Source organism: Bufo gargarizans, chromosome 8, assembly GCF_014858855.1.
Source record: "Bufo gargarizans isolate SCDJY-AF-19 chromosome 8, ASM1485885v1, whole genome shotgun sequence".
Classification (NCBI taxonomy): domain Eukaryota; kingdom Metazoa; phylum Chordata; class Amphibia; order Anura; family Bufonidae; genus Bufo; species Bufo gargarizans.
Genome location: NC_058087.1, coordinates 76,961,453 through 76,987,962, shown reverse-complemented (window position 1 = coordinate 76,987,962; position 26,510 = coordinate 76,961,453). Strand labels below are relative to the sequence as shown.

Here is a 26,510-nt window from a genome sequence, read left to right as displayed (position 1 = left end):
TGAATTGACAGAGGGGGGCACAAAATGGCTGCTCTGCCCAGGGCACCAAAATACCTTGTCCCGACCCTGCTCATTATTACAGCTTTGGGGGACAGGTGGCCGCAGAGAGCGGTGAATATGTGCTTTATCTTCATCGCTCCCTGGACCTCTTCTGCAGTTGTCAGCGTAGCCTATGTCCTTACAGCATCAAGAGGTAGTGGACGTAGGCCACCATCCTGGCCCAAGTGTCCTCCGTTTTGAAAACCAAAATGTGGTTTCATCCTACCCAAAAGCTATCTCTCTGTGGTGGCCATCAATAGCTGCCAATTTCCATCCTACTTTTCTAGTTGAGTCTGATTAACATATAGACAGGGGGCTGAGGAGGTGAAATGCAAGTTCATAATTACCGCTGAGAGCTCATTATGTACCTGGCCAGTGGCAGAGAGGAGAACTTGGGTGGCACCCTGGGGCATTGGCCCACCAGGAAATTTCCCTTTAGGGTCTATAGCCAGTCTGCCTCAGCATACAGTTTACACACTACCAATGTATCAGCAAGGTATTAACTATATCCCATGTGCTCTGGTTATAAAGATTAGTAATATAATACAAAAAAATGATAACCCTAATGATGGTGTTTAGGGTGAGATGCATGTTCACTTTGAAATTGGGGTTTTGAATGTCATGGGAACCAGTGACATCACAAGGTCCTTATGGCGCATGAAGTTTAAGGGGCTTCTGTCACCCCCCAAAGTGAAGAAAACTGCATATCACAAAAGTACTATTTTTAAAGAATTTAAAGCACAGCTAGAGGTAAGAGGGGTATATATGGACTCTGCGTACAGTAGCAATTATATTAAGTCCAATACTAAAAATTGCTGTTTGGGGGGTGACAGAAGCCCTTTAAGTACTACCGCAGGGAAATATCTATATCTCATGTGCTCTGGTAATAAAGTTTAGTAATATAACATAAAAATAATAACTAACCCTAATGATGGTGATAACTAGTAGTGATGAGCGGCAGGGGTCATATTCGAATTCACGATATTTCACAAATATTTTGTAAATATTAGTTGAATATTCGCAAATTTGAATATCCGTTATATTGTCCGATTTTTTTTACTTGAAAAATCGCCAATGTAATGATCGCGTAATATGCAAATTTTTGTAATACGAATTTTCGTAATGAAAATTTTTAGCGCAAATTTTTCAACTGTTGAGTAAAAAACATGATTCCTCCCTGCTTCTTGCTTGTGGGCCAATGAGTCATAGCACTATATTGAATATATTAGTTTTTTCCGAATATTCGTAATATTCTAAAACAAGAATATATAGCAATACAGCGAATATTCAAAATAAAATGGTAGAAAATGTAGAGCAATTTAGCCAATATAGTGCTATAATCTTTTTTTATTAATAGTTGTCATTTTTTTCCAATCTGAACTTCAGATGAGAAAGAAAAAACACCGATTAGACAAAGAAGATTATAGCACCGCATTAGCTAAATTGCTCTATATTTGTTTGTTTTTTAGAATATTCACTATATTGCTATATATTCTTGTTTTAGAATATTATGAATATTAAAAAAAACTAATCTATTCGATATATTGCTATATATTTGTTTTTTAGAATATTCATCATTTTTCCCTTTTAAAGTCAGGATTCCTCCCTGCTTCTTGCTTGTGGGCCAATGAGTCATTGGCCTACAAGCAAGAAGCAGGGAGGAATCATGTTTTTACTCGGCAATTAAAAAATTTGTGATAAAAATTTGCATTACGAAAATTTGCAATAAAAACAAATCTCAAATATTCAAAATTACGAATATATCACTATATTCTAAATATTCGTGAATTTTCGAAGTACCTATATTCGCGATAAAAATTAGCAATTCGAATATTCGTGATCAACACTAATAACTAGAGATGAGCGATTCAAAGCTGACGAAGTGGAATTCGTTTAGAATTTCAGGAAAAATTTGATTTGCAACAAATGCGAATTTCCTTGCTCTTCGTGGTAACGAATTGCAATTTTCCTAAAATGTCGGCTACACATGTGAGGACTGAGGACATGGGACAAGGAACTCTGGGGAGGCGGGATCACCCAGATTGACATGCCTGCATACAGCTAATCAGCAGCCAGCCAGCCCTGTGATGTCACAGCCCTAAAAATGCGTCGGCCATCTTACAGTTAGACATTTTCCAGAGTTTAGAGTGCAGGGACAGCAATTGGAAAAACGATTGTGGGAAAAAAAAGAAAGAAAAAAGGATTTATAAGTGCAAGGAAAGTATAAGGAAGCTCATCAAGAGAATGCCAAGAGTGTGCAAAGCAGTAATCAAAGCAAAAGGTGGCTACTTTGAAGAACCTAGAATATGACATATTTTCAGTTGTTTCACACTTTTGTGTTATGTATATAATTCCACATGTGTTAATTCATAGTTTTGATGCCTTCAGTGTGAATCTACAATTTTCATAGTCATGAAAATAAAGAAAACTCTTTGAATGAGAAGGTGTGTCCAAACTTTTGGTCTGTACTGTATGTTGAAAACTTATAGGGGCATATTTCAGTAACAAAATAAAAATATATACGCACTTCACTCTTTAATTTTGTTCTGGTCAAAGCGTTGTGCCTTTTCAAAAGTGTAAACAGTCATATCTACTTATTCTATTTATGATGGATAGTTTATAGTCACTGTCTTTTGTATGGACTTTTGGGAATGAGACTTCGTTCAGAGGAAGTTGTATTTTTGTAACCAATAGTCATTCGTCATTTAGACAGTTTGAAGATACACGCCACCTGTGGGGGTAAAGGCTTAATTGTATTTCTTATCTGAACATAAATTCCACAATGTGAGAAGTGTCAAGATGTTCCTCAGAGTCTATATTATGATTGGTTCATGTATCAAAGTTTGTCTCTCAGCTATGAGATAAGGCTTCCAGATGTCAGGCATGTATGAGTTAACCCTTAATGGTATGATGCTTATAGCTTATACAACAGTGCCACCTAGGTATGAGTAGGTAACACTACACCAGTAGCAAAAGTGCTTTCTGGGTAGTATTATGACGTCACCTTCCTTATCAATGTACACGCCTATCCGACAATGATTGGAAAGTTCCAAACTAGGAGGGTGTGTTCATCTGATAAGTTTTTGGTTAAGAAACCACATACCAAAAACAAAGGGGAAGTAACAAAGAAAAAAAGCTGGAAGAAGAATCTTGATTGTTATCAGAAGAACTCTGGAGAGCTGACTTCCCGTAGACTCTATCACCTACTTTCTCGGGTAATGTATGATGTTAGTCGTGTGTAGTATTGATAAATTAATTTGCTTGATATCTACCCAAAATCCCCATTTTGTGTGGATATAGTGTTAGTGCTGCATCAATATTGGCAGTATTCAGCGATATAATTTTAACCATGTGCGATATGCGATATACACTCACCTAAAGAATTATTAGGAACACCTGTTCTATTTCTCATTAATGCGATTATCTAGTCAACCAATCACATGGCAGTTGCTTCAATGCATGTAGGGTTGTGGTCCTGGTCAAGACAATATCCTGAACTCCAAACTGAATGTCAGAATGGGAAAAAAAGGTGATTTAAGCAATTTTGAGCGTGGCATGGTTGTTGGTGCCAGATGGGCCGGTCTGAGTATTTCACTATCTGCTCAGTTACTGGGATTTTCACTCACAACCATTTCTAGTGTTTACAAAGAATGGCGTGAAAAGGGAAAAGCATCCAGTATGCGGCAGTCCTGTGGGTGAAAATGCCTTGTTGATGCTAGAGGTCAGAGGAGAATGGGCCGACTGATTCAAGCTGATAGAAGAGCAACGTTGACTGAAATAACCACTCGTTACAACCGAGGTATGCAGCAAAGCATTTGTGAAGCCACAATACGCACAACCTTGAGGCGGATGTGCTACAACAGCAGAAGACCCCACCGGGTACCACTCATCTCCACTACAAATAGGAAAAAGAGGCTACAATTTGCACAAGCTCACCAAAATTGGACTGTTGAAGACTGGAAAAATGGCTTCTTGAACATGACAATGAGTTCACTGTACTAAAATGGCCCCCACAGTCACCAGATCTCAACCCAATAGAGCATCTTTGGGATGTGGTGGAACGGGAGCTTCGTGCCCTGGATGTGCATCCCTCAAATCTCCATCAACTGCAAGATGCTATCCTATCAATATGGGCCAACATTTCTAAAGAATGCTATCAGCACCTTGTTGAATCAATGCCACATAGAATTAAGGCAGTTCTGAAGGCAAAAGGGGGTCCAAGTAGTATGGTGTTCCTAATAATTCTTTAGGTGAGTGTACATTGCAATATATACTATATTTCGGGGGGGGGGGGGGGGTTAATCCTTTTTTTTTTAACTTTTTTTTTGATAACTATTAGCCTCCTTAGGGGCTAGAACCCTTGTCCTATGCAGGGGTGAATAGAACTTCACACTCTCCCTGCTGCCCTGTGCATAGTGCACACAGCAGCAGGGAGCTGACTATGACAGCCAGGGCTTAGGTAGCGTCCTGGCTGCCATGGTAACCGATCGGAGCCCTGCGATCACACTGCTGGGGCTCCGATCAGAAGCTGCGACCCTAGGGCCACTTCCATGTGTGGAGGGAGGGCGCAATTAATACAATACTTAGAAGAGGGGGAGTAGAAGGGAGGGGCTGTGGCCACTGCACCAACAATGAATATAGTTAATATGCCTGAATAGAAACGTAGCCTGCATGTGCCGGCCATATCCCATACCTGGCCTCTATTACTGCGCGACGTGATCTGCCGCAATTAACCCCTCAGGACCTGTTTATTAACGGTACACACTCAGATTGGGTCACTGTCACTTATGGGGTACAATATATTTATTAATGATCTTGTAGAAGGCTTGCATAGTAAAGTATCAATTTTCACAGATGACACTAAACTGTGTAAAGTAATTTACACTGAAGAGGACAGTTTACTACTACAGAGGGATCTGGATAGATTGGAGGCTTGGGCAGATAAGTGGCAGATAAGGTTTAACACTGACAAATGTAAGGTTATGCACATGGGAAGGAATAATGCAAGTCACCCGTACATACTAAATGGTAAAACACTCGGTAACACTGACATGGAAAAGGATCTAGGAATTTTTATAAACAGCAAACTAAGCTGCAAAAACCAGTGTCAGACAGCTGCTGCCAAGGCCAATAAGATAATGGGTTGCATCAAAAGGGGCATATATGCGCGTGATAAGAACATAGTCCTACCCCTTTACAAATCGCAAGTCAGACCACACATGGAGTACTATGTACAGTTCTGGGCTCCTGAAAACAAGGCAGACATAGCAGAGCTGGAGATGGTCCAAAGGAGGGCATCTAAAATAATAACTGGAATGGGGCAACTACAGTACGCTGAAAGATTATTAAAATTAGGGTTATTCACTTTAGAAAAAAGATGACTAAGGGGAGATCTAATTACTATGTATAAATATATCAGGAGTCAGTACAGAGATCTATCCCATCATCTATTTATCCCCAGGACTGTGACGAGGGGACATCCTCTGCGTCTGGAGGAAAGAAGGTTTGTACACAAATATAGAAGAGGATTCTTTACGGTAAGAGCAGTGAGACTATGGAACTCTCTGCCTGAGGACGTGGTGATGGTGAGTACAATAAAGGAATTCAAGAGGGGCCTGGATGTATTTCTGTAGCATAATAATATTACAGGCTATAGCTATTAGAGAGGGGTCGTTGATCCAGGGAGTTATTCGGATTGCCTGATTGGAGCCGGGAAGGAATTTTTTATTCCCCTAAAGTAGGGAAAATTAGCTTCTACCTCACATTCTACCTCCATTGGATCATCTTGCAGGAACTGGATGGACAAATGTCTTTTTTCAGCCTTATGTACTATGTTACAATGTTACTATGGGATATGGCCGGCACATGCAGACTACCTTTGTATTCAGGCATATTAACTATATTCATTGGTGGCGCAGTGGCCACAGTCCCTCCCCTCCTCCTCCTCCTCTCTGTTCTCATTGATGGCACAGTGGCCACAGTCTCTCCTCCTCCTACTTTGTTCTCATTGGTGGCCAGCGGCCGCACATAGTGGGGTGGGAGGGACTCCCTCCTTCTCCACTGTGCCGGCTCAGGAGAACATGGTGCGTGCCGAGAGTGGTGCATGCCATGTTCTACCGCGTTGGCCAAATTTATATAGTTTATATTGTCTATATTGCCCACCCCTAATGCATATCACTGAATAAAAGTTATAATATTGAAATCAAGAGAACTTCTCTGTTGGGAATCTTTATTCCCTAGTTTGATATCAAGCCGATAATTTATAAGCTTTATTGCAATACTAACAATACAATCCAAGATTGGTCATAGTTTTGGCAGAGCAAGGGCTCATATCTGTAATTTTCTTGATTGAATTTCTGTGCATAATCAATTGATCGTATATCTCTCATAATTGTAAGCAGTATTGCATAAATTCTTGTGTTGGTTAAATAGTAGAGAGCGCTGATAAATTTGTGGCACCATCAAGTGGCGAAGTTTGGGTACTGCATATCATTGTATATCATTGAACTTTACATTGATACATTTTTGATTTGTATTTTAAATTATTGTATAAAAAATCATTTATATTTTTGCATAGATGCTTGTACCTTGTTTTACTGATTGCACAATATAATTAAATAACCGATCAAACTCTTTTTGAGGTGTTTATATGTCCACCTCAGGAGCAATAACAATTTGAAAATATTTTTTTATTTTAACCTTTCCTTTATATAAAGCCTTTTGCTTTATATCCCGACATAAGTGGAGGCACTGCTGAGATTGACTTAATTCTTTAATTATTTGTGCAAATAGTAAAACGTTCCATACTTTTCTTGGCTAACCAGATTATTCATAGATCTGTGTATAACTTTGTTGTAGGCAAATGAGTGCAGTCGGTAGTGAAGCGGGTAATGGTGATGCAACAGAAGATAGTCCATCTAGCCGGAACAGTTAACCAAAACGTTGTTGAATATGTAAATTCACATTTAGATTTGGATCATCATGTGGCTGCATGGATAAGTGAGTGGCAGGCAGAAGCCAAGAGAGAATGTATGGCTGTAGGGACGTCACTTGGCACAGTCAGGAGACATCTAACTTTTTTTTTTTTACTTTTCATTAGAAAGAAATTCCTTTTACAGTTGCAAAAACAAGAAACAATATCATACATCTCAACCAGGAAGAGACTCCAGACAGATATAATAAAAAGACTATGTGGTCTGATAAGCCATTCCATACAATAAGAAGAAAAAAACAAAAACAAAAAAACAACCCTGTGAGGGAGAGTTTTTGCCATACGCTGATTTTATCTTAACATTTCTCAATAATAGGTAGAATGTTCAATTTACAATATTCTTGTAATACTGGACTAATTCTAATTCCTAAATACTCCAACGAGCCTGTTAATGGAAGAATCCTGACTGTTGCTTCTTTTAAGAAAACTAGCACATCATCAGCGTATAGACTGATTTTATCCAGTTGTCCCTGTCCTCCAAATCCCCTAATGTTCCTATCACCTCTGATTCTACAGGCTAATGGTTCCATAAATATAGAGAAGAGGGGACAGAGGACAACCTTGTCTAGTTCCACGTTGTAAGGTGAAAGGGTCCGACACAAATCCATTGACCCTAATCCTAGCAACAGGATGAATAGAGGAGTTTGATCCACTTGATGAAATTAACTCCCATGTTCATTTTCCCCATTGTCCACTCCATCCTGTCGAAGGCCTTAGCAGCATCCAACGACAGGATGGAACGGTCCTCTCCCTCCCCAAGGTGGATGATAAGTATCGCTCTTCATACATTTGCCTGTGCTTGACGTTTCGGAATGAAGTCTGTTTGGTCTATGTGGATGACTTTATCTATTACCCGCTTGAGCCTATTCGCTATGACTTTTGCGCAAATTTTATAATCTGTGTTTAACAGAGAGATGGGGCGGTATGATCCAATCTCCAATTCATTCTTGTCCTTTTTTAATAACAAGGTAATAGTAGCCTCCATCAAAGATGGAGGAAGAGTACCCCTATCCCAGGATTCATTCAGGACCTGTAATAAATAAGGTAGTAAGATATCACTATATCTCCTATATATCTCAAAAGGAAATCCATCAGGGTTGGGGGCCGTATGCCCATGTATAGATCTCAGTGCTTCTTTTAGTTCGTTCAATTTGACAGGAATATCTAATTGAGCCCTGTCTTCTTCAGTCAGCCTAGGGAGAGTTACTCCCTCAAGAAAACCCTGCAGGTCAGATTCTCGCCCTTTCATCTCAGATTCATATAGAGTTGAGAAAAAGTCCCTAAACTCTTGCGTCATTTCCTCCTGGATGGATGTCAGTGTACCATTTCTTGATTTGATGTTTTTAATGATGCTAACCTGTTTTTGATTAGTGATGCTAACAATCTCCCGGGCTTCCCAGCTTCGCAGAATTATTTCTGCCCCATAAAAAAACTTGCTGTTGGCCTTTTTGCTGTAAATATAAGTTCAGTTCTTTGTTGACTTTCATTATTTCATTGTTTCTGTATTTTTAATAATGTCATTTTGTAATATTCTAAATGAAAAACCTGAGCACACCTAGGATATTTGGTAAATAAGTCTTTATTGATTATAGTAGTAGATCAATAGATCATACCAGTAGTATGATCTAAAAATGTGGAAGAAATAGTAAAACATTAAAGGGATAATACGATAATACAGCCACAATAAGTTACAGTATATTATAAGAATGTTATAAAAGCCTATAAAAGCCCTATAAAATCATGCAGCCACAATACAAGATAATAAGTAATAAAAACGCCACAATCGATTGCAAGAGGTCGTGTTGTAGAGTATTGTAGCTAATGTTTGGCGGAGAGTAATTGGTTTTGACGCTGTGATATCGCACAGTAAAAAACTCTCACCGCCTACACCTTAGGTACAATGCGCTTGAATTGGTATAAAGACAGTGCGCATTTAATTTTGATACTTTGTACTAACACAATCTGGACACAATGGATAGTAATGAGAAGCAAGAGACCCAGTTTGTGACTGTAGCAACGTTGAGTTATTGGGATAGATACAATTCCCTGATGTGGATGGTTCAGATGGTATAGTGGCTCGATACATACAGGCAATGTAGCACTTGAAACTGGTTATTAAATAGTTTCCATAATGGTAGAGCGGATAAAGTAGACTCAAATGAGTACCTGTTTTGAAGCTGACCCAGCGGCGTCCCGCTTTGGGTCAAGAATCGCTCTTGCGTTATCTCACTTTAAAGATGTAGGACGCTCTTACCGGTGTCTGCCGTCTTTTGAAGTTTATTCCTGGTATATTCGCTGCGGTCGGATGGATCCTTTATGATCGGCCGTGATTAGTCACCTGTTTGCAGTTTGGTTGCTGCTTGCGACCTCGCCTCTTTCGGATCCCAATAGTGTTGTCATGGAACCATGAACCAGACGTACAACAAGTGATGAGTGGAAATAAGAAGGCTTTATTGAAAATAAAGCTGTAAGGCAAAAGTCCAAAAGGATGGCTAAACCGAAGCAGGGTCTTGCGAAACCAGAGATCAGGAACCAGAAGGGTAGTCAGATGAAGCCAGGATCAGGAATCAGCAGGGTAGTCAGACGAAGCCAGGATCAGGAACCAGAAGCAGCAGCAGTCTTAGAAGCATGTGAGCACAGGAGGACCAAGCAAGGAACTGAAGCCACAGACCTCCTATATATATGAGCTAGGCATCCAGCTCCTCCCAGTGGGAAGGAGGAGCCGCAGGGTGGGAGGCTACAAGAAAACCCAGAAACCAAGATGGCCGCCAGCACATGTCAAACGAAGGAGAACAGCAAGGAGGTAAGACCATGACAGTACCTCCCCCTCAAGGGCCCCTCCTCCGCGGAGTAAGGAACGGTTTCTGAGGGAAGCGTGCGTGGAAGGCTCGGAGCAAGGCAGGAGCATGGACATCTGCGGAGGGAACCCAGGAACGCTCCTCTGGACCATAACCACGCCAATGGACCAAAAACTGCACCCGGCCGCGGACCAGGCGTGAGTCCAGGATATTGCTCACCTCATACTCCTCACGATTGCCCACTTGGACCGGACGAGGCCGAGGAATCGAGGAAGTGAAACGATTACACACCAGTGGCTTCAACAGGGAGACATGAAACACGTTGGAGATCCGCATGCCAGGAGGAAGCGCAAGGGCATAGGCTACCGGGTTTACCCTGCGAAGCACTCGGAAGGGACCAACAAAGCGAGGCGCCAGCTTGGGAGTGGGCACTCGAAGGTTGAGGTTGCGGGTGGACAACCATACGCGGTCTCCGACCTGGTAGGAAGGAGCGGGCGCTCGTCTGCGATCAGCCTGGAGTCTCTGGTGCTGCGCAGAGACCTCAAGGGACCTCTGGATCTGTACCCAAGAAGCACGTAGGACGGAAAGGTGATCCTCCACAGCCGGAATCTCCTGGGGAGAGAATACCTCCGGTAACACGGCAGGTTGGAACCCATAATTGGCCATGAAGGGAGACGTCCCAGAGGAAGAGTTCACCGCCGTGTTCCTGGCAAACTCAGCCCAAGGCAGGAGGTCAACCCAATTGTCTTGGTGATCGGAGACATAGCAACGAAGGAATTGCTCCAAGGCCTGATTGGATCGTTCTGCGGCCCCATTGGACTGAGGGTGGTAGGCCGAGGAGAAAGAGAGATGAATCCCCAACTGGGAGCAAAAGGCGCGCCAGAACCTGGACACAAACTGACTCCCCCGATCCGACACAATCTCCTTGGGCAAACCGTGCAACCGGAAGACCTCCCTGGCAAAAATCGAGGCCAACTCTTGTGCAGAGGGTAACTTCTTGAGAGGAACACAGTGGCACATTTTGGAAAACCGATCCACTATCATGAGAATGACCGTATGGCCTCGGGATGCAGGGAGGTCCACAATGAAATCCATCCCCAGGTGTGACCATGGGCGCTCCCCGGTGGCTATGGGTTGCAAAAGGCCCAACGGAAGGTGCAGAGGGGACTTACTCTGGGCACAAACGGAGCATGCCGCTACATATGCGGCGATGTCGGAACGTAGAGAAGGCCACCAGAACAGACGTGAAACAGCCCAGGACAGCTGATTCTTTCCAGGATGCCCCGCGGCCTTGGAGTTATGGTAGGTTCGCAACAACCGAGTGCGCAACTCCTCAGGCACAAAACACCTGCCGTTGGGTCTCCCAGAGGGAGCACCAGATTGAGCCGCCAAAATCTGCTCACCCAGGGGAGAGGTCAGGCTGGTGCGAATGGCGGCCAGGATCTGATTCGGAGGTATGACCGAAGTCGGAATCGGCTCCTCCGCGGACAGCTCGGAGTACTGCCGTGATAAGGCATCCGCTCTGATGTTCTTGGAACCGGGTAGGTAGGAGACCACGTAATTAAAACGTGACAAGAACAGAGCCCATCTGGCCTGACGTGGTGTCAATCTCTTGGCCTCAGAGAGGTAGGTCAGATTCTTGTGGTCCGTCAGGATGAGAACCGGAACCACCGAGCCCTCGAGCAAGTGCCTCCATTCTTTAAGGGCCTGCACGATGGCCAATAACTCCCTGTCACCAATCTGATAGTTGCACTCCGCGGAAGACAGTTTCCGGGAGTAAAACCCACAAGGAAGCAGAGGACCCTCCGGTGTTCTACGCTGAGACAGGAGGGCGCCTACTCCCGTCTCAGACGCGTCCACCTCGAGGACAAACGGCAACCCAGGGTTGGGATGCGACAGAATCGGAGCCGACACAAAGGCGGACTTTAGAGCCTCAAAAGCTCGGATGGCCTCGGGCGGCCAGACCTGGGGATTACTGCCCTTCCTGGTCAGATCCGTGAGAGGCTTGGCTAGCATGGAAAAGTCCCTGATGAACTTCCGATAATAATTGGCGAAGCCCAAAAAGCGCTGCAGGGCACGAAGACCACTGGGCTGGGGCCACTGTAAGACAGCCGAAACCTTCTCAGGATCCATGGAGAACCCCTCAGCGGAAATGATGTAACCTAAGAAGGTTACCTGGGATCGGTGAAATTCGCATTTCTCAAGCTTACCGAACAGCTTGTTCTCTCGTAACCGTTGCAACACTCGTCTGACATCCAGAATGTGGGCCTCCATGGATTCAGAATATACCAAGATGTCATCCAAATAGACCACCACACACTGCTGCAACAGGTCACGGAAAACATCGTTGATGAATTCCTGGAAGAATGCGGGCGCATTGCACAACCCAAAGGGCATAACCAAGGATTCATAATGACCGGTCCTGGTGTTAAACGCGGTCTTCCACTCATCGCCCGCCTTGATCCTTACCAGGTTATATGCCGCCCTCAGGTCGAGTTTGGTAAAGACCGCGGCACCTTTGAGGCGATCGAACAGCTCGGAAATCAAGGGTATCGGGTAAGCGTTCTTGATCGTGATGCGATTGAGACCCCTGTAATCGATGCAAGGCCTCAATTCACCGCCCTTCTTTTTCACAAAGAAAAATCCAGTCCCTGCCGGGGACGAGGATTTGCGAATGTGTCCGCGTGAAAGCGCCTCCCTCACGTACTCCTCCATGGCCTCATTCTTCGCTACCAACAGTGGATAGACTTTGCCACGAGGAGGAACGGCACCAGATTGTAACTCTATGGCACAATCGTATGGGCGGTGCGGAGGTAGGGCAACCGCACGCACCTTATCGAATACATCCCGGTACTCCTCGTATTCAGGAGGCAACAGAGAGTCCGAGGAAGTACTCAGCAACTTGACAGGCCCATGGATGCAACTAGCCCCACACTGCGGTGACCACGAGAGGATCTCGGCCGATTTCCAATCGAAAGTCGGATTATGCTTCTGGAGCCAGGGGTACCCCAAGACCACGAGTAGTGTGGAGACGAAATAACCTGGAGACAGACCGACTCTCTGTGAACGGCACCAATGGCCATCCCCACTGGAAGGGTCTCATGAGTCACGTGTGGCGGCAGAAGGGGTCTGCCGTCTATCGCCTCAAGAGCCAGTGGGGAACCTCGAGGCTGCAGAGGAATGGAATTGGCGGCAGCGAACACACTATCAATGAACAAACCACCAGCACCAGAGTCCACCAACGCCTGGGTCGTCACCGAGCCCCCGACCCAGGAGAGGACAACAGTAATCAGTGGTTTGTCAACACGGGAAACCGGGGACGAGGAGACTCCACCCAAGATCTGCCCCCGACAGGATCTCAGGTGCGAGCGTTTCCCGGACGGTTCGGGCATGCCAACCGAAAATGCCCACCGAGACCACAGTACATGAATCGGCCCTCGCGTCTCCGGAGTACCCTCTCCCCCTCGGACAGGCGAGCAAACCCCAGCTGCATGGGTTCACCCCCAGACAAGTCATCCCCAGGAGGCGTGGGAGGAGAGGGAGGCACGGGTGGGACAGCAAACGTAGGCGCCAATCTGTTAGAAAGCCTCCGCAGGCTCTCCTTAAAGGAAGGTCTCTCCCTGAGTCTGGTGTCAATCAAAATCAGGAAAGAAATAAGAGACTCGAGCTCCACTGGTAGGTCCTTAGCTGCAACCTCATCCTTCAAGGCATCCGAGAGACCATGAGAGAAAGCAGCGACCAGAGCCTCATTATTCCAGCCCACCTCTGCTGCCAGGGTACGAAACTCAATGGCGTATTCAGCTACGGATCGTGAACCCTGTCTGATGGACATAAGGAGCTTCGCAGCAGAGGCAGCACGAGCCGGCACATCGAATACCTTCCGAAGAGAAGCAACAAAACCGGAAAACTCGGCAACCACCGGATTGTTGTTCTCCCATAAAGGGCTGGCCCAGGCCAAGGCCTTGTCCGAGAGCAGCGAGATCAAGAAGCCCACCTTTGATCTCTCAGTAGGAAAGGCATGTGGCAGCAACTCGAAGTAAATGCCCACCTGGTTAAGGAAACCTCGGCACTGAGTTGGCTCTCCCCCAAAGCGCTGTGGAAGGGGGGCAGAACCGGTCATACCCCGAAACACCGCAGGCGCAGCAACAGGTGTCGGGGTAGACTCTGGCGCAACAACCGGAGCGGCAGTAGGAGCGGGCCCAGGAGCGACAACCGACCCATCGGCAACGGAAGCTAAATGAGCCGTGCGTTCAAGCAGGGTTTGCAACGCCACAGCGAACCGACCCAACAGGTGATCCTGCTGATCAAGTCTGGCAACCAGCGTAGGTAGCGAGGATGGCCCTGTACCGTCAGAATTCATGGCTTGGTCCTAATGTCATGGAACCATGAACCAGACGTACAACAAGTGATGAGTGGAAATAAGAAGGCTTTATTGAAAATAAAGCTGTAAGGCAAAAGTCCAAACGGATGGCTAAACCGAAGCAGGGTCTTGCGAAACCAGAGATCAGGAACCAGAAGGGTAGTCAGATGAAGCCAGGATCAGGAATCAGCAGGGTAGTCAGACGAAGCCAGGATCAGGAACCAGAAGCAGCAGCAGTCTTAGAAGCATGTGAGCACAGGAGGACCAAGCAAGGAACTGAAGCCACAGACCTCCTATATATATGAGCTAGGCATCCAGCTCCTCCCAGTGGGAAGGCGGAGCCGTAGGGTGGGAGGCTACAAGAAAACCCAGAAACCAAGATGGCCGCCAGCACATGTCAAACGAAGGAGAACAGCAAGGAGGTAAGACCATGACAAGTGTGTACCAACCTTCCGGGCAAAGACTTCAGATTGGCTGACAGTGATGATCGGTTCCAGAGTCGTCCTTTGGTGTCCTCAATGTGGTGCACTCACATAAGCTTGGGGGGTCAGACCAGACGCGTTTCGGGGCTAGAGTATCCCCTTCCTCAGTGGTTATCCGACCCCCCCAAGCGACCCTCCTTTTATATTCCACATGAAAAAGTTCTTACAAAGTCCGGACCGGACTTAAAACCGGAAGTCCATGAAAAAGCCGTTGTCTGGCCGATAAATATCATTATCTTTAATTCTTGCAAGCTAGTGTTTTTTTTGGTGTTAGTAAGCACTAGCGGTTTTCCATATTATAAATGTGTGATTGCAGTCGTGTTTTCACGATGGTTTGCACCACTGTTCCACCTTAATAGAAACGCAGGATACAACCATGCGGTATCGTTCCGATTTTTTGTATTCCTTACCACATTTTGGTTACAGTTTGCAAAGCGGCAAAGTAACAATTTCTGACTTAAGAATATGTATAGTTAAGGATATGAGTTATATGGCCCAAGCTAGAGTCAAGGTAACGGTTGTTGTTTATACTGTAGTTATGAGGTATATTGGCTGTATCATAGTGCTTGTATCTGAACAGAGAGTATGGTCATCTGTATTTTAGTTATCAATTGTTATAGATTTAAAATGAGAGAATTACAACACATATATATATATTGAAATGCAGAGAATAAAGTTTAAAAACCACAGGAAAGAGACCCTAACTGGAACATAAAACCGACATGTCATGTCGACAAAAAATTCCAATATATGCAACAATATAAGATGAATAAAATACTGGGCACTCTCCAAAATATATGTACCTCACATAAGATATATATAGTGTAAATTGATAAATTCTAAAAAATATGATGTATAAATATAAAAGTATAAAAGTATAAAATATATAAGACTTTATATCCTATCATACTAAATGCCAGCACGGAAATAAAAATAGAAAATAAGATCAGAATTAGACTTGGGTGTATCGCCAATATGTCTGTGCGACATAGGCCCCATCATTTTTTGTTAGTACAAGTTTTTATATGAATTGACCCAAAGTCTAAAATAGTTAAATACAATAGTAATCAATGTTCCATGCAGTCGGTTGATGTTGGATAGTGGAAGGACTGCCAGGGCACTTAGCTACTCGGCCGGGCTCACCCTCAAAGGCAGGCCTCCCACTCATAATTATAAAAAACCAAACAGTTCGTATTCTGCATTTAGGCCCTCTGGAATCATGGTCTCAAATTCAAAAATTCTTTGCGTTTCCATTCTAGACATCTTACTTATATGGTTTCCTCTTCTCCAACTTTTAGGTACTCTATCAATGGCCGCGAATTTTAGACCAGATGGGTTACTATTGTGGGCAATCTTAAAATGCCTAGACAGTGAGTATCTACCCCCTTTTTGATATTTGATATATGTTCGGCTAGGCGTTTTTTGAGGGTTCTTTTAGTCCTGCCAATGTACTGTCGTTTGCAAGGGCATTCAATAATATAAATGACGTTCTCTGTGCTGCAAGTTAGGAATTATTTTATGGTATGTTTATGTCCATTTGTTGTTGCGGTTATTTCTTTTGTTTGTTTCATGAATGATGTAGCTTTACAGTTACCGCATTGACCGCACCTGAAGAACCCTTTAAGTTCCATCCATTTTTGTAGTGAAGGACTATTGCTTTGTTCTTCCTCCCTAACTGTCGGGGCTATCTTGTTTCCCAGGGTAGGTGCTTTTGTAAAGACGATCCGAGGTTTAGGTGGGATTACCGTTCCTACTACTTTTTCTTTTTTAATTATATCTCAGTGTTTGTGTATAATGTTTCTAATTTTACCATAGTCGCTACTATATGGCAGTATCATTTTTATTTGATTGTCTGTCTTTTCTTTATGGGCATTGACTTTATCTTTAAAGAATTCTTTTCTGTCCATTTGCCTAACTTTGTCTAACGCTAGATTTAAAGTTTCTTCTGGATATTCTTTCTTTGAAAATTCAAACTTCATTTTATCCGCCTCCCTTTCAAATTGTTCCGTCATTGTACAATTACGCCTTAATCTCCGAAACTGGCCTTGTGGGATATTAATGAGCCAGCTTGGTAGATGGCAGCTGTTGAATAAAATGTAGCTGTTCCGTGTTGAGGGCTTGGTATATGTACAGGTTTTAAGTATGTCATTTTCAACATAGATCTTTAAGTCTAAAAATTCCAAGGTTTCTTTACTGTTAGTACCTGAAAATTTGAGGTTAAAATCGTTTTGGTTAATAGATTCTAAAAATTCGTTAAGTTGTGCGGGACCCGATTGCCAAATAAAAAATACATCGTCGATGTATCTTTGCCAGAGCACCAGGTCCGTCCCCAGTCTGGGGGCCACGTATTGGTCCTCCCAATCCGCCATAAATAAATTTGCATACCTGGGGGCGAACCTGGTGCCCATGGCAGTACCTCGGGTTTGTAAATAAAAAGATCCGTTAAAATTAAAATAATTATGAGTTAAAATGAAATCAATTCCTTCAATTAAAAAATCTATCTGTTGCTCTGTTAGTCTGCTCTCTGTCAATAATTGTTTTTATTAGCTACAATACTCTACAACACGACCTCTTGCAATCGATTGTGACGTTTTTATTACTTATTATCTTGTATTGTGGCTGCATGATTTTATAGGGCTTTTATAACATTCTTATAATATACTGTAACTTGTGGCTGTATTATCCCTTTAATGTTTTACTATTTCTTCCACATTTTTAATACTACTGGTATGATCTATTGATCTACTACCATAATCAATAAAGACTTATTTACCAAATATCCTAGGTGTGCTCAGGTTTTTCATTTAGAATTTAATACTCGTTTTAGCAGTGGGGTGACGCTGCGAAACTGAGAGCACCCTTTTTGGTGTATCAACCACCCTGTGCATCCCACTAACATACTTTTACTCATTTTGTAATATATTGACTCTCTGTTCTAAATTTTTCCACGAACATTGATTTAGTTATTTTGATTTTAGTAAAAGAAATACAGCAGAGAAATGCTTTTAATGAGTCTTATACAAAATGTATATATGTAGAGCTATAATTGGTCTGCCAAAAATCTTTGATCTCTTTATGTATTTTGTCGTTGTCCTGTATAAGCCTAAGCCAATGCGGGTTCAGTCTAAAACATGTGGAAATTGGCCTCTTATCTGGGTCTTTAATCAATACCAGCATAGGGGAGTGGTCTGATACTGTATGGGCTTCATACTTTATTAGATACATTTTATCTATGCAATCAGTCGTCAGCGCCAGGTCTATTCTGGACATAGCCATGTACAGTACAGACCAAAAGTTTGGACACACCTTCTCATTGAAAGAGTTTTCTTTATTTTCATAGTCATGAAAATTCACACTGAAGGCATCAAAACTATGAATTAACACATGTGGAATTATATACATAACAAAAAAGTGTGAAACAACTGAAAATATGTCATATTCTAGGTTCTTCAAAGTAGCCACCTTTTTGCTTTGATTACTGCTTTGCACACTCTTGGCATTCTCTTGTTGAGCTTAAAGAGGTAGTCACCTGAAATGGTTTTCACTTCATAGGTGTGCCCTGTCAGGTTTAATAAGGGGGATTTCTTGCCTTATAAATGGGGTTGGGACCATCAGTTGCGTTGTGGAGAAGTCAGGTGGATACACAGCTGATAGTCCTACTGAATAGATTGTTAGAATTTGTATTATGGCAAGAAAAAAGCAGCGAAGTAAAGAAAAACGAGTGGCCATTATTACTTTAAGAAATTAAGGTCAGTCAGTCCGAAAAATTGGGAAAACTTTGAAAGTGTCCCCAAGTGCAGTCACAAAAACCATCAAGCGCTACAAAGAAACTGGCTCACATGCGGACCGCCCCAGGAAAGGAAGACCAAGAGTCACCTCTGCTGCGGAGGATAAGTTCATCCGAGTCACCAGCCTCAGAAATCGCAGGTTAACAGCAGCTCAGATTAGAGACCAGGTCAATGCCACACAGAGTTCTAGCAGCAGACACATCTCTAGAACAACTGTTAAGAGGAAACTGTGTGAATCAGGCCTTCATGGTAGAATATCTTCTAGGAAACCACTGCTAAGGACAGGCAACAAGCAGAAGAGACTTGTTTGAGCTAAAGAACACAAGGAATGGACATTAGACCAGTGGAAATCTGTGCTTTGGTCTGATGAGTCCAAATTTGAGATCTTTGGTTCCAACCACCGTGTCTTTGTGCGACGCAGAAAAGGTGAACGGATGGACTCTACATGCCTGGTTCCCACCGTGAAGCATGGAGGAAGAGGTGTGATGGTGTGGGAGTGCTTTGCTGGTGACACTGTTGGAGATTTATTCAAAATTGAAGGCATACTGAACCAGCATGGCTACCACAGCATCTTGCAGCGGCATGCTATTCCATCCGGTTTGCGTTTAGTTGGACCATCTTTTATTTTTCAACAGGACAATGACCCCAAACACACCTCCAGGCTGTGTAAGGGCTATTTGACCATGAAGGAGAGTGATGGGGTGCTGCGCCAGATGACCTGGCCTCCACAGTCACCGGACCTGAACCCAATCGAGATGGTTTGGGGTGAGCTGGACCGCAGAGTGAAGGCAAAAGGGCCAACAAGTGCTAAGCATCTCTGGGAATTAATTCCATACAATTAATAGTTTTGATGCCTTCAGTGTGAATCTACAATTTTCATAGTCATGAAAATAAAGAAAACTCTTTGAATGAGAAGGTGTGTCCAAACTTTTGGTCTGTACTGTATGTTAGTAAGGCTGAAGTTCAGCCTGCATTTGTGGGAGGGGCTTGAGCCTTTATAAACCCCACTCCCCTCACCTTCAGTAGGCGTTCCGGTTCATGGATTTTCACTTGCGATTGTTACGTGTGTCTCCTTGAATCTCCGGCCGCCTCGAGTTTGTCTCTTCCAGTGGTAAGTATGAGGCACTATCGGGGGCAGAGGACAGCGGCAGTCCGGCTCCTTCCCACCGCTTCATTCAGCGGGTGCGTTCCAGCGTGGAACGCACGCGCTTCCGGGTCTGTCCGGCGGCTCGGCGGCGGGGAGCACACCTCTGAGCCGGCACGGCTCTTTCCGTACCGGGGGGGGGGGAACATGACTGGCCGGCTCACCCCTTCCTCCAAAGACGGCGCACGGAGGCGTGCGTTCCAGGGTAACGCACACGCTTCCTGGTGCCGGTTCCCGGCCGCTCTCCAGGCTTCCGGCGGCGGGCGGCTCGGGGGGGGAGGAGTACACACCACTGCGACTCCCCGATCCTGGTGGGGGGGTGTTCATGGGGGGAGGCTGGGGCCCGATTTCGCTCCTTCTGCCTACAAATGGCGCACGGATGCGTGCGTTCCAGGGTGGAACGCACTCGCCTTCCGGCGCCGGCAGTGACATCACCCACCCCCTCGCTGGTCTCCCTGGCTGCGGTGTCGGCTTGCGTTCCACGTGGAGCGCGGGCTCACGGGCAGCCGGGCCGGATAGGGGAAAGGGGGTGGAAGAAGTTAAGTTCTCCAGGTGGCTGCACGGTCCTTGCCCCACTAGGGCTGGGCCCTGGGCATGAGTCTGCAGATAAATTTTCTAAAAACCCCCATATAAAAAAACAAAAACAAAAAAACCTGCTACGTGCAGCCTCTATCTCATGGCTACGCGCCTTCTCTTCTGTCAACCGCCTGGTACGCTCAGGCGGCTCTCTTCGGTCAAGTATCCGGTCCGATGCGCTCGGATGGTTATTTGGCCTAAGGGTGCGCCCCATCCTGGCCAGTTCGCTTGGTTCCAACAGGTTTGAGGTCACATGTTTCCTCTGCACTTTCAAATGTTTTTCGCCTGTTACTTTATTTTCAGGGGTTTGTTCCTATTTCTCCGTTCCTATCAGTCCTGTTCAGGTAAGTTCGCACTGACGCCACCGGGGTCCCAGTCAGATCATGTTCACGCTTTTAATTGTGCCTTCGTCTGTTCGGCTAGGTCAGGTTCTACTGAGCCATCCTATGAATTCTATTCCGCTGCTCTGCCATGTCTCGTGCCTCGGATATGGAGGACGGCCTGTCCATCCCCGGCTCGAACATGTCAAGCCAGGCGGGTCCATCATCCCTTTGGAGCTGGACCATCCCAAAGCTGTTGGCTGAGCTAAACCGAAGAGGCATTCCGCCCCCGGCCACCGTAAGGAAGACAGAGCTGTACAAACTGCTCATGACCAGCCCCAGCACTTCGGCGGTGCAGCAAGAGGAATCGTCCATCCAGTTGTCTCTGGTGCAGCTACAGCCGACCCTAAATTCTTTGGTCGCCTCGGTAGCAGATGTTCGGGCAAGGGTTTCAGAGCTGGAATCCCGGCCACCCATGGCACCCCCAGCTCCCGTCCCGCTGATGGCTCCATCTACATCGGGTTGGCTGGCTACAGGTACGCCAAGACCCATTCCCCAGGTGTCCCCCTCTCACTTCATTCCCGACAACCTTAAAAGAGACATTCTGGCAGGGAAGGATGTCAATCTGGCGTCAATTCTCATTGCCGCTCAAGATGTACCCAAGAATAGGGTCATCAACTGTGGCGATGTGTCGGTGGTCCTCTGGGCCAAGGACTCATGGCTCAACCGCAAGTTGACAATCCCGGAGTTTGTCTTGGCTTTCAGCCTCTTCAGAAACATCATCTGCACCGCACAGCCAGAGAGAAGAGAGGAGCTGGACAGCTACTTGTACCTGGTCACTGACCTGGGGCACAAGTATGGTAGGTCGGCCTTCTATGACTACCACCGTTCCTTGTCGGATAAGGCGGCGGCAGCATTGGCCCAATTTCAGTATGTCACCAGCTGGTCTTTGATTGACACGGAGCTCTTTTGCCGTCACTTTGCTGGCCTCAGGGCTCCCAACTGTGCGACGTATCAGTCAATCTTCCACTCTTCTAAATGGTGCCCTAATACCGCCCACCCGTCTCAGGACAGGGCCCTCCCATGGACCTCCGGGTCTTTTCCGTCCAACCTCTCCACTGACAAACTGGGCAGACCCATTGTCTACTTGGGGAGGAGCCAGGTCTGTAATAATTTCAATTCAGAGGGGTGCTCGTATGCCAGCTGCAGATCACTCCATGTCTGCTCCCTGTGCTTCAGGGCCCACCCACGGTCCGCCTGCCCCAAAAAGTCTGCTAAAGGGTCCTGACTAGCAGACATCAATGTGGACCTCTTGGCAGCGCTCCTTCACGATCACCACAATCAGGATTTTGTGGCGTTCTTGTTGGCAGGCTTCTGCAAGGGGTTCCACACAGGGCTCATCACGCTGCCACAAGTGCCCTGGGAAGGCAGGAATCTGCTGTCCGCCACCCTGGACCCTCCAGCAACTAGCGAGTTGCTCCAGTCGGAGGTAGCTAAAGGGTTTCTCATAGGCCCATTCCCGCGCATCCCGTTTTCCTGTTGGCGAATCAACCCCATCGGCTTAGTGGCGAAGAAAAACACCAATAAAAAAAGATTGATTTATGATCTGTCCGCCCCTCATGTTTCCGGAATCCCTAGCCTTAATTCCCTGATCCCCTCGGAGGAATTTGCCATGCGTTACTCCTCGGTGGATGACGCGATTCAGGCCATCCTGTTGCATGGTAGGGGAGCTTGGTTGGCAAAGGTTGACATCGCTGATGCGTTTAAACTCCTCCCCATCCAACCTCAGTTGTGGCAGTTGTACGGCATCGAGTGGGCCGGGTAGTATTTTTTCGCCAACAGGCTCACGTTTGGATCCAAGAGTAGCCCCTGGTTGTTCGACCAGCTGGCCAAGGCGCTACATTGGATCTTGGTCCATCACGGGGGCCTCCGGTCAGTCATCCACTACCTCGATGACTTTCTAGTTGTTGAGGATCCGCAGGGCGGGTCCGGCATTCTCACCGTCCTCCTCGAGATGTTCGCCAGTCTGGCTGTTCCGGTCGCGGAGTAAAAGACTGAGGGTCCCGCCACGAGGGTCTCGTTCCTGGGCATCTTCCTGGATTTGGTTCTATTGCAGGCCAGCCTACCAGAAGAGAAACTCGCTCAGTGTCGGGAGGTAATTTCCCATGCGGCTTCCACGGGGTGCCTCACTAGAGTCGAGTTGCAATCTCTTCTGGGGCGGCTTAATTTTGCCTCTAGGATTATGCCCCAGGGGAGGACTTTCGTGTCGAGGCTGTTCCAGCTTCTTCCCTCGGCATCCGAACAGGACAGCGTCATCCGGTTGGACGGCCAGGCCATGGCAGACCTGGCCATGTGGGAGTTGTTCCTGTCCCGATGGAACGGCATCTCCTTTTTTCTATCGCCTTGGTCTCCCTCCTCCCCGACCATTTTTTCAGACGCTGCTGCATCTTGCGGCTACGCGGCCATTTGGGGTCCCCGTTGGCTAGCGGATCGTTGGCCCACTGCTATCCTAGAGGAGGCCGAGTCCATCCGCACCTCCTCCCTGTTGGAGTTTTACTCCATCGTTGCAGCGGCCCAGGCATGGGGTCACCTCTGGGCTAACTTGCCGGTGATGTTTGTGACAGACAACCAGGCCTTGGTTGACATCTTAGCCAAGGGCAGGACCAAGTCCCCCAAGATCATGGCACTATTACGTCAGTTGGTTTGGCTGGCCCTGTCACACAACTTCCATGTGCATTGTAGCCACATTCCGGGTGAGCAAAATGTGGCAGCTGACGCGCTATCCATGTTTAATTTCGCACTCTTTTTTCAGGTCATGCCGGAGGCCGAGCCGCTGAGATATCCCACCCCTGCTTTCAGTTCCCTGACAATGGACTAGGCATGCTCGTCTCTTCGGCAAGAGACCTGGCGCAGCAGTCCCTCGCCCCCAATACAGCCAGGAACTATCTTTCAGGCCTGAGAACTTTCCAGGAGTTTTCGCGTCTGCACCCGCGGGCTGGCCTGGCGGACATTCCTTACATCATGGCCTTCATTGCCCATTGTCACCACCAGTTACACCTCTCCTACAACACCATTAAGTTATACCTGGCAGGCGTCCAACACCACACTATGCTCCGCAACCCAGGGGGCGGGTCCATTTTTTCTGCACACGCAATCAAGGCCACCTTGCGAGGGGTCCAGAAGGGTAGGTCCAATCCCCCGTCCCGCAGGCAGGGCGTCACGGGGGAGATGTTCCGGAAATTGTCTTCAGCCCTGGATGGTGCTCCTTTTGGGCCCTTCTCCAGCTTGATTGTTAAAGCTGCTATGTATTTGGCCTTTTACGGCTTCCTTAGGCCAGGCGAGTTCACTTGCAGTACGGCAGGACGGTGCAGTCTGCACAGAGAACAGCTGGTGCAAGATATAGACCATTACACGCTGAAGTTAATTTCCACCAAGACTAGTCAAGCGGGCCCCCCGGTGGAGGTTCAGTTTTTCCCGACTGGTAATAAATGGTGCCCGGTACAGGTGTTTGGCCAGCTCATGCTCGCCCTCCGGGATGCGCCACCTCACAGCCCTCTACTACCACATCTCAATGGCGCTCCCACCATGGCACAGTTCATCAGCCACATCCGCACGGTTGCTGCTGGCTTAGGATTAGACCCTGGCGCTATATCCGGCCATTTCTTCCACATTGGAGTGGCTTCCCGGCAGGGGGTCCCCGCCCCATGTCATCCGAAAGATGGGGAGATGGCGTTCGTCTTGCTTCACCAGATACATACCTAACCCACAGGTGGAGATTTCGCAGGCGTTTCGGTTATTGGTGTTATAAGGTAATAAAGTCTTGCACCTTAACTATATTGTTGTCATTTTTGCCCCCTTTTAGGCTGCTCTCGTACCCGGCTCCAGGCACACACCAGCTGGTTTAGGTTCCAGGCAGGCGCGCTGCCCGAGTTCGTATTTAGCCATGACCACAAATATAATATATATCACATATATATCAAATACAATGAACAACACGTCACATTCCTTTCTCTTGTCGGCCAAATGACACTGTTCACGTGCCCTGAATACTCTCAGCAATAACGGAGTGTCCAGAATACCCTATACCCCAGGCTCAGAGTCACGGTACCAGCCCAACTAAACAACCGTACCCAAAGCAGCGTACACAGTAGAGCCCGCAAGTCGATACTGTGCCGCAGGGTAACGGACCTGACGGCTGGCGCACACGGCAGAGCCTGCAAGTCAATAACTGTGCCGCTAAGTCACTGACCTGGGTATGTCCTGTGTTTACTGGTTGCTCCAGACTGACAGCAAGTCCCTGCCACAACATGTGACCCTGCAGATCCTGTACTCTGACCCTCTGTTCCGATCAGCTTCCTGACGCCGATACTCATTCCTGCGAACAGAATCCGGATCCACACGGTTCTCTCATGCAGCTCACAAAATGGCGGATTAGTTCTTCTCCATGCTGAGCAACTCCACCTCTCCTGGTAACTCCAACCGTTCCACGGCTCTTCCAGCTTTCTGGGACCCGGTCCTCTCTCTCTCTGGGAAGCCTTCTGGATCGCTGACCCTGGCCTGGTCCTTATCCGATGGGGACTTACACCAACTCGCAGGTCCTTCCATCCACCATGAGGCCTCACAGGGTCTGTAACCACATTCCACAGTCCAACTGACCTTCCGGGATCTTTCTCCCTTAGCAACATCTGCATTGCTGACAGGCATCAGTCACTTCTGACAGTGACTTTGACCGCTCCAAGTCCCACAGACCTGAGGATGGCACTGGATCTGCACAAGCATGTCCCCTCATGTCACCATTTCCTGCTTCTGTCTGGCACACAGCAGCAGCATGAGTCATCATCTCTTTTGCATATCTAGAGCTGGCAATAACTTCGCTGTGTGGGGAAACAGCAGCCTCTTGTGGCAGAAAACAGAATGACAGTCTTAGAAACAGCATTCAAGAATCAGTGCCTGTTTCTCCATCTTACACTAGTTTTGGGGGGAATTATTTGGGTGCATGCTTATTCCGTGAACTGGTAAGGGATGAGAAGTTTGACCTTTTGAGGTTATGGTCGCTGTTCCTGGAATGGTTACAGTACGGTCGGACATAGTCCTGACGCAGAAGTGGAGGGGGGGCCCGGTCAGTGGAGGGTGTTAATAGAGCGCGGGTTAAGGTTAACCGTGCTATAGGGCGTTTTATGGCAAGAAATGGCACGGTGGTGGTGAGGCACTCTGAGTTGGAAAAGGGTGTTGGGACCTTTTGGCGGTCGTATGGGGTGCACTTAAATGCACTGGGGATGGACATGTGGAGCCTTGGTTTACAGGATGGAATCAAAGTGGCTTTGAGAGTTTGGAGGGACGTGCAGTCTTAAGGGGTCAAGGCTGCATGTCAATGGCAGGGGGAGGTCCTTGAAATTAGAGATAATATTAAGTGGTGAGGATGGGAGGGCCCCACGGTTGGGTCTGGAGTCCCATGGAGGCAAGTCGATTGTGGCTGGAATTGGGGGGACATCAGTTGTGCCTCTGAGCTGGGATCAACGGATGGAGGCAAGATGGCCCTACGCAGCGGGGATCTCAGTTGTTTTGGGGCTCCTAGGATCTCACTCTGTATTAGGTACATTTAGGTGGTATATGCTGTTTGGTTTGGGAAAATGGTTATGTTAAAAGTTATATTTTTGATTATTTATTTATTTTTATAATAAACGGCTGCTGTGGCCAAATATATCCAACTTATTGGGGGGGGGGGGGACTCAGGAGGGGTGGTTAGGGGCCAGGGGCAGGAAGAAGGTTGGGTTGACGCAGTAGACCAGGTAGGTATTGGTTAAGGGGTCGTGTGGTTGGTAACTAATGCCCTCGTCATGAACGGAGAAATAAAATGGTCATAGTTATTAGAATGCGAGTGTCATGTTCTAACGAGGAACCACCACTGCTAGAACATATCTCAGCAAACACACAGGCAAGCAGAGACATGACAGTAAGCAGAAACTGGAACAGCAGGTAAGGGATCAGTGGCAAGAAATACCACTGGACCAA

At 46.5% G+C, this 26,510-nt stretch overlaps 1 protein-coding gene across 1 annotated transcript in view; it reads right to left on the bottom strand.

The window, feature by feature from the left end:
• The window catches only part of C8H2orf69 (chromosome 8 C2orf69 homolog), a 39,477-nt gene extending 14,353 nt beyond the window's left edge, over positions 1–25,124 (bottom strand). Inside the window, exon 1 of the mRNA XM_044303534.1 lies at positions 24,748–25,124. Within this exon, the coding sequence (XP_044159469.1) occupies positions 24,748–24,807 (60 nt within the window). The 5' untranslated portion in view covers positions 24,808–25,124. The remainder of the gene's footprint in view (positions 1–24,747) is intronic.
• Positions 25,125–26,510: the final 1,386 nt, after the last annotated feature.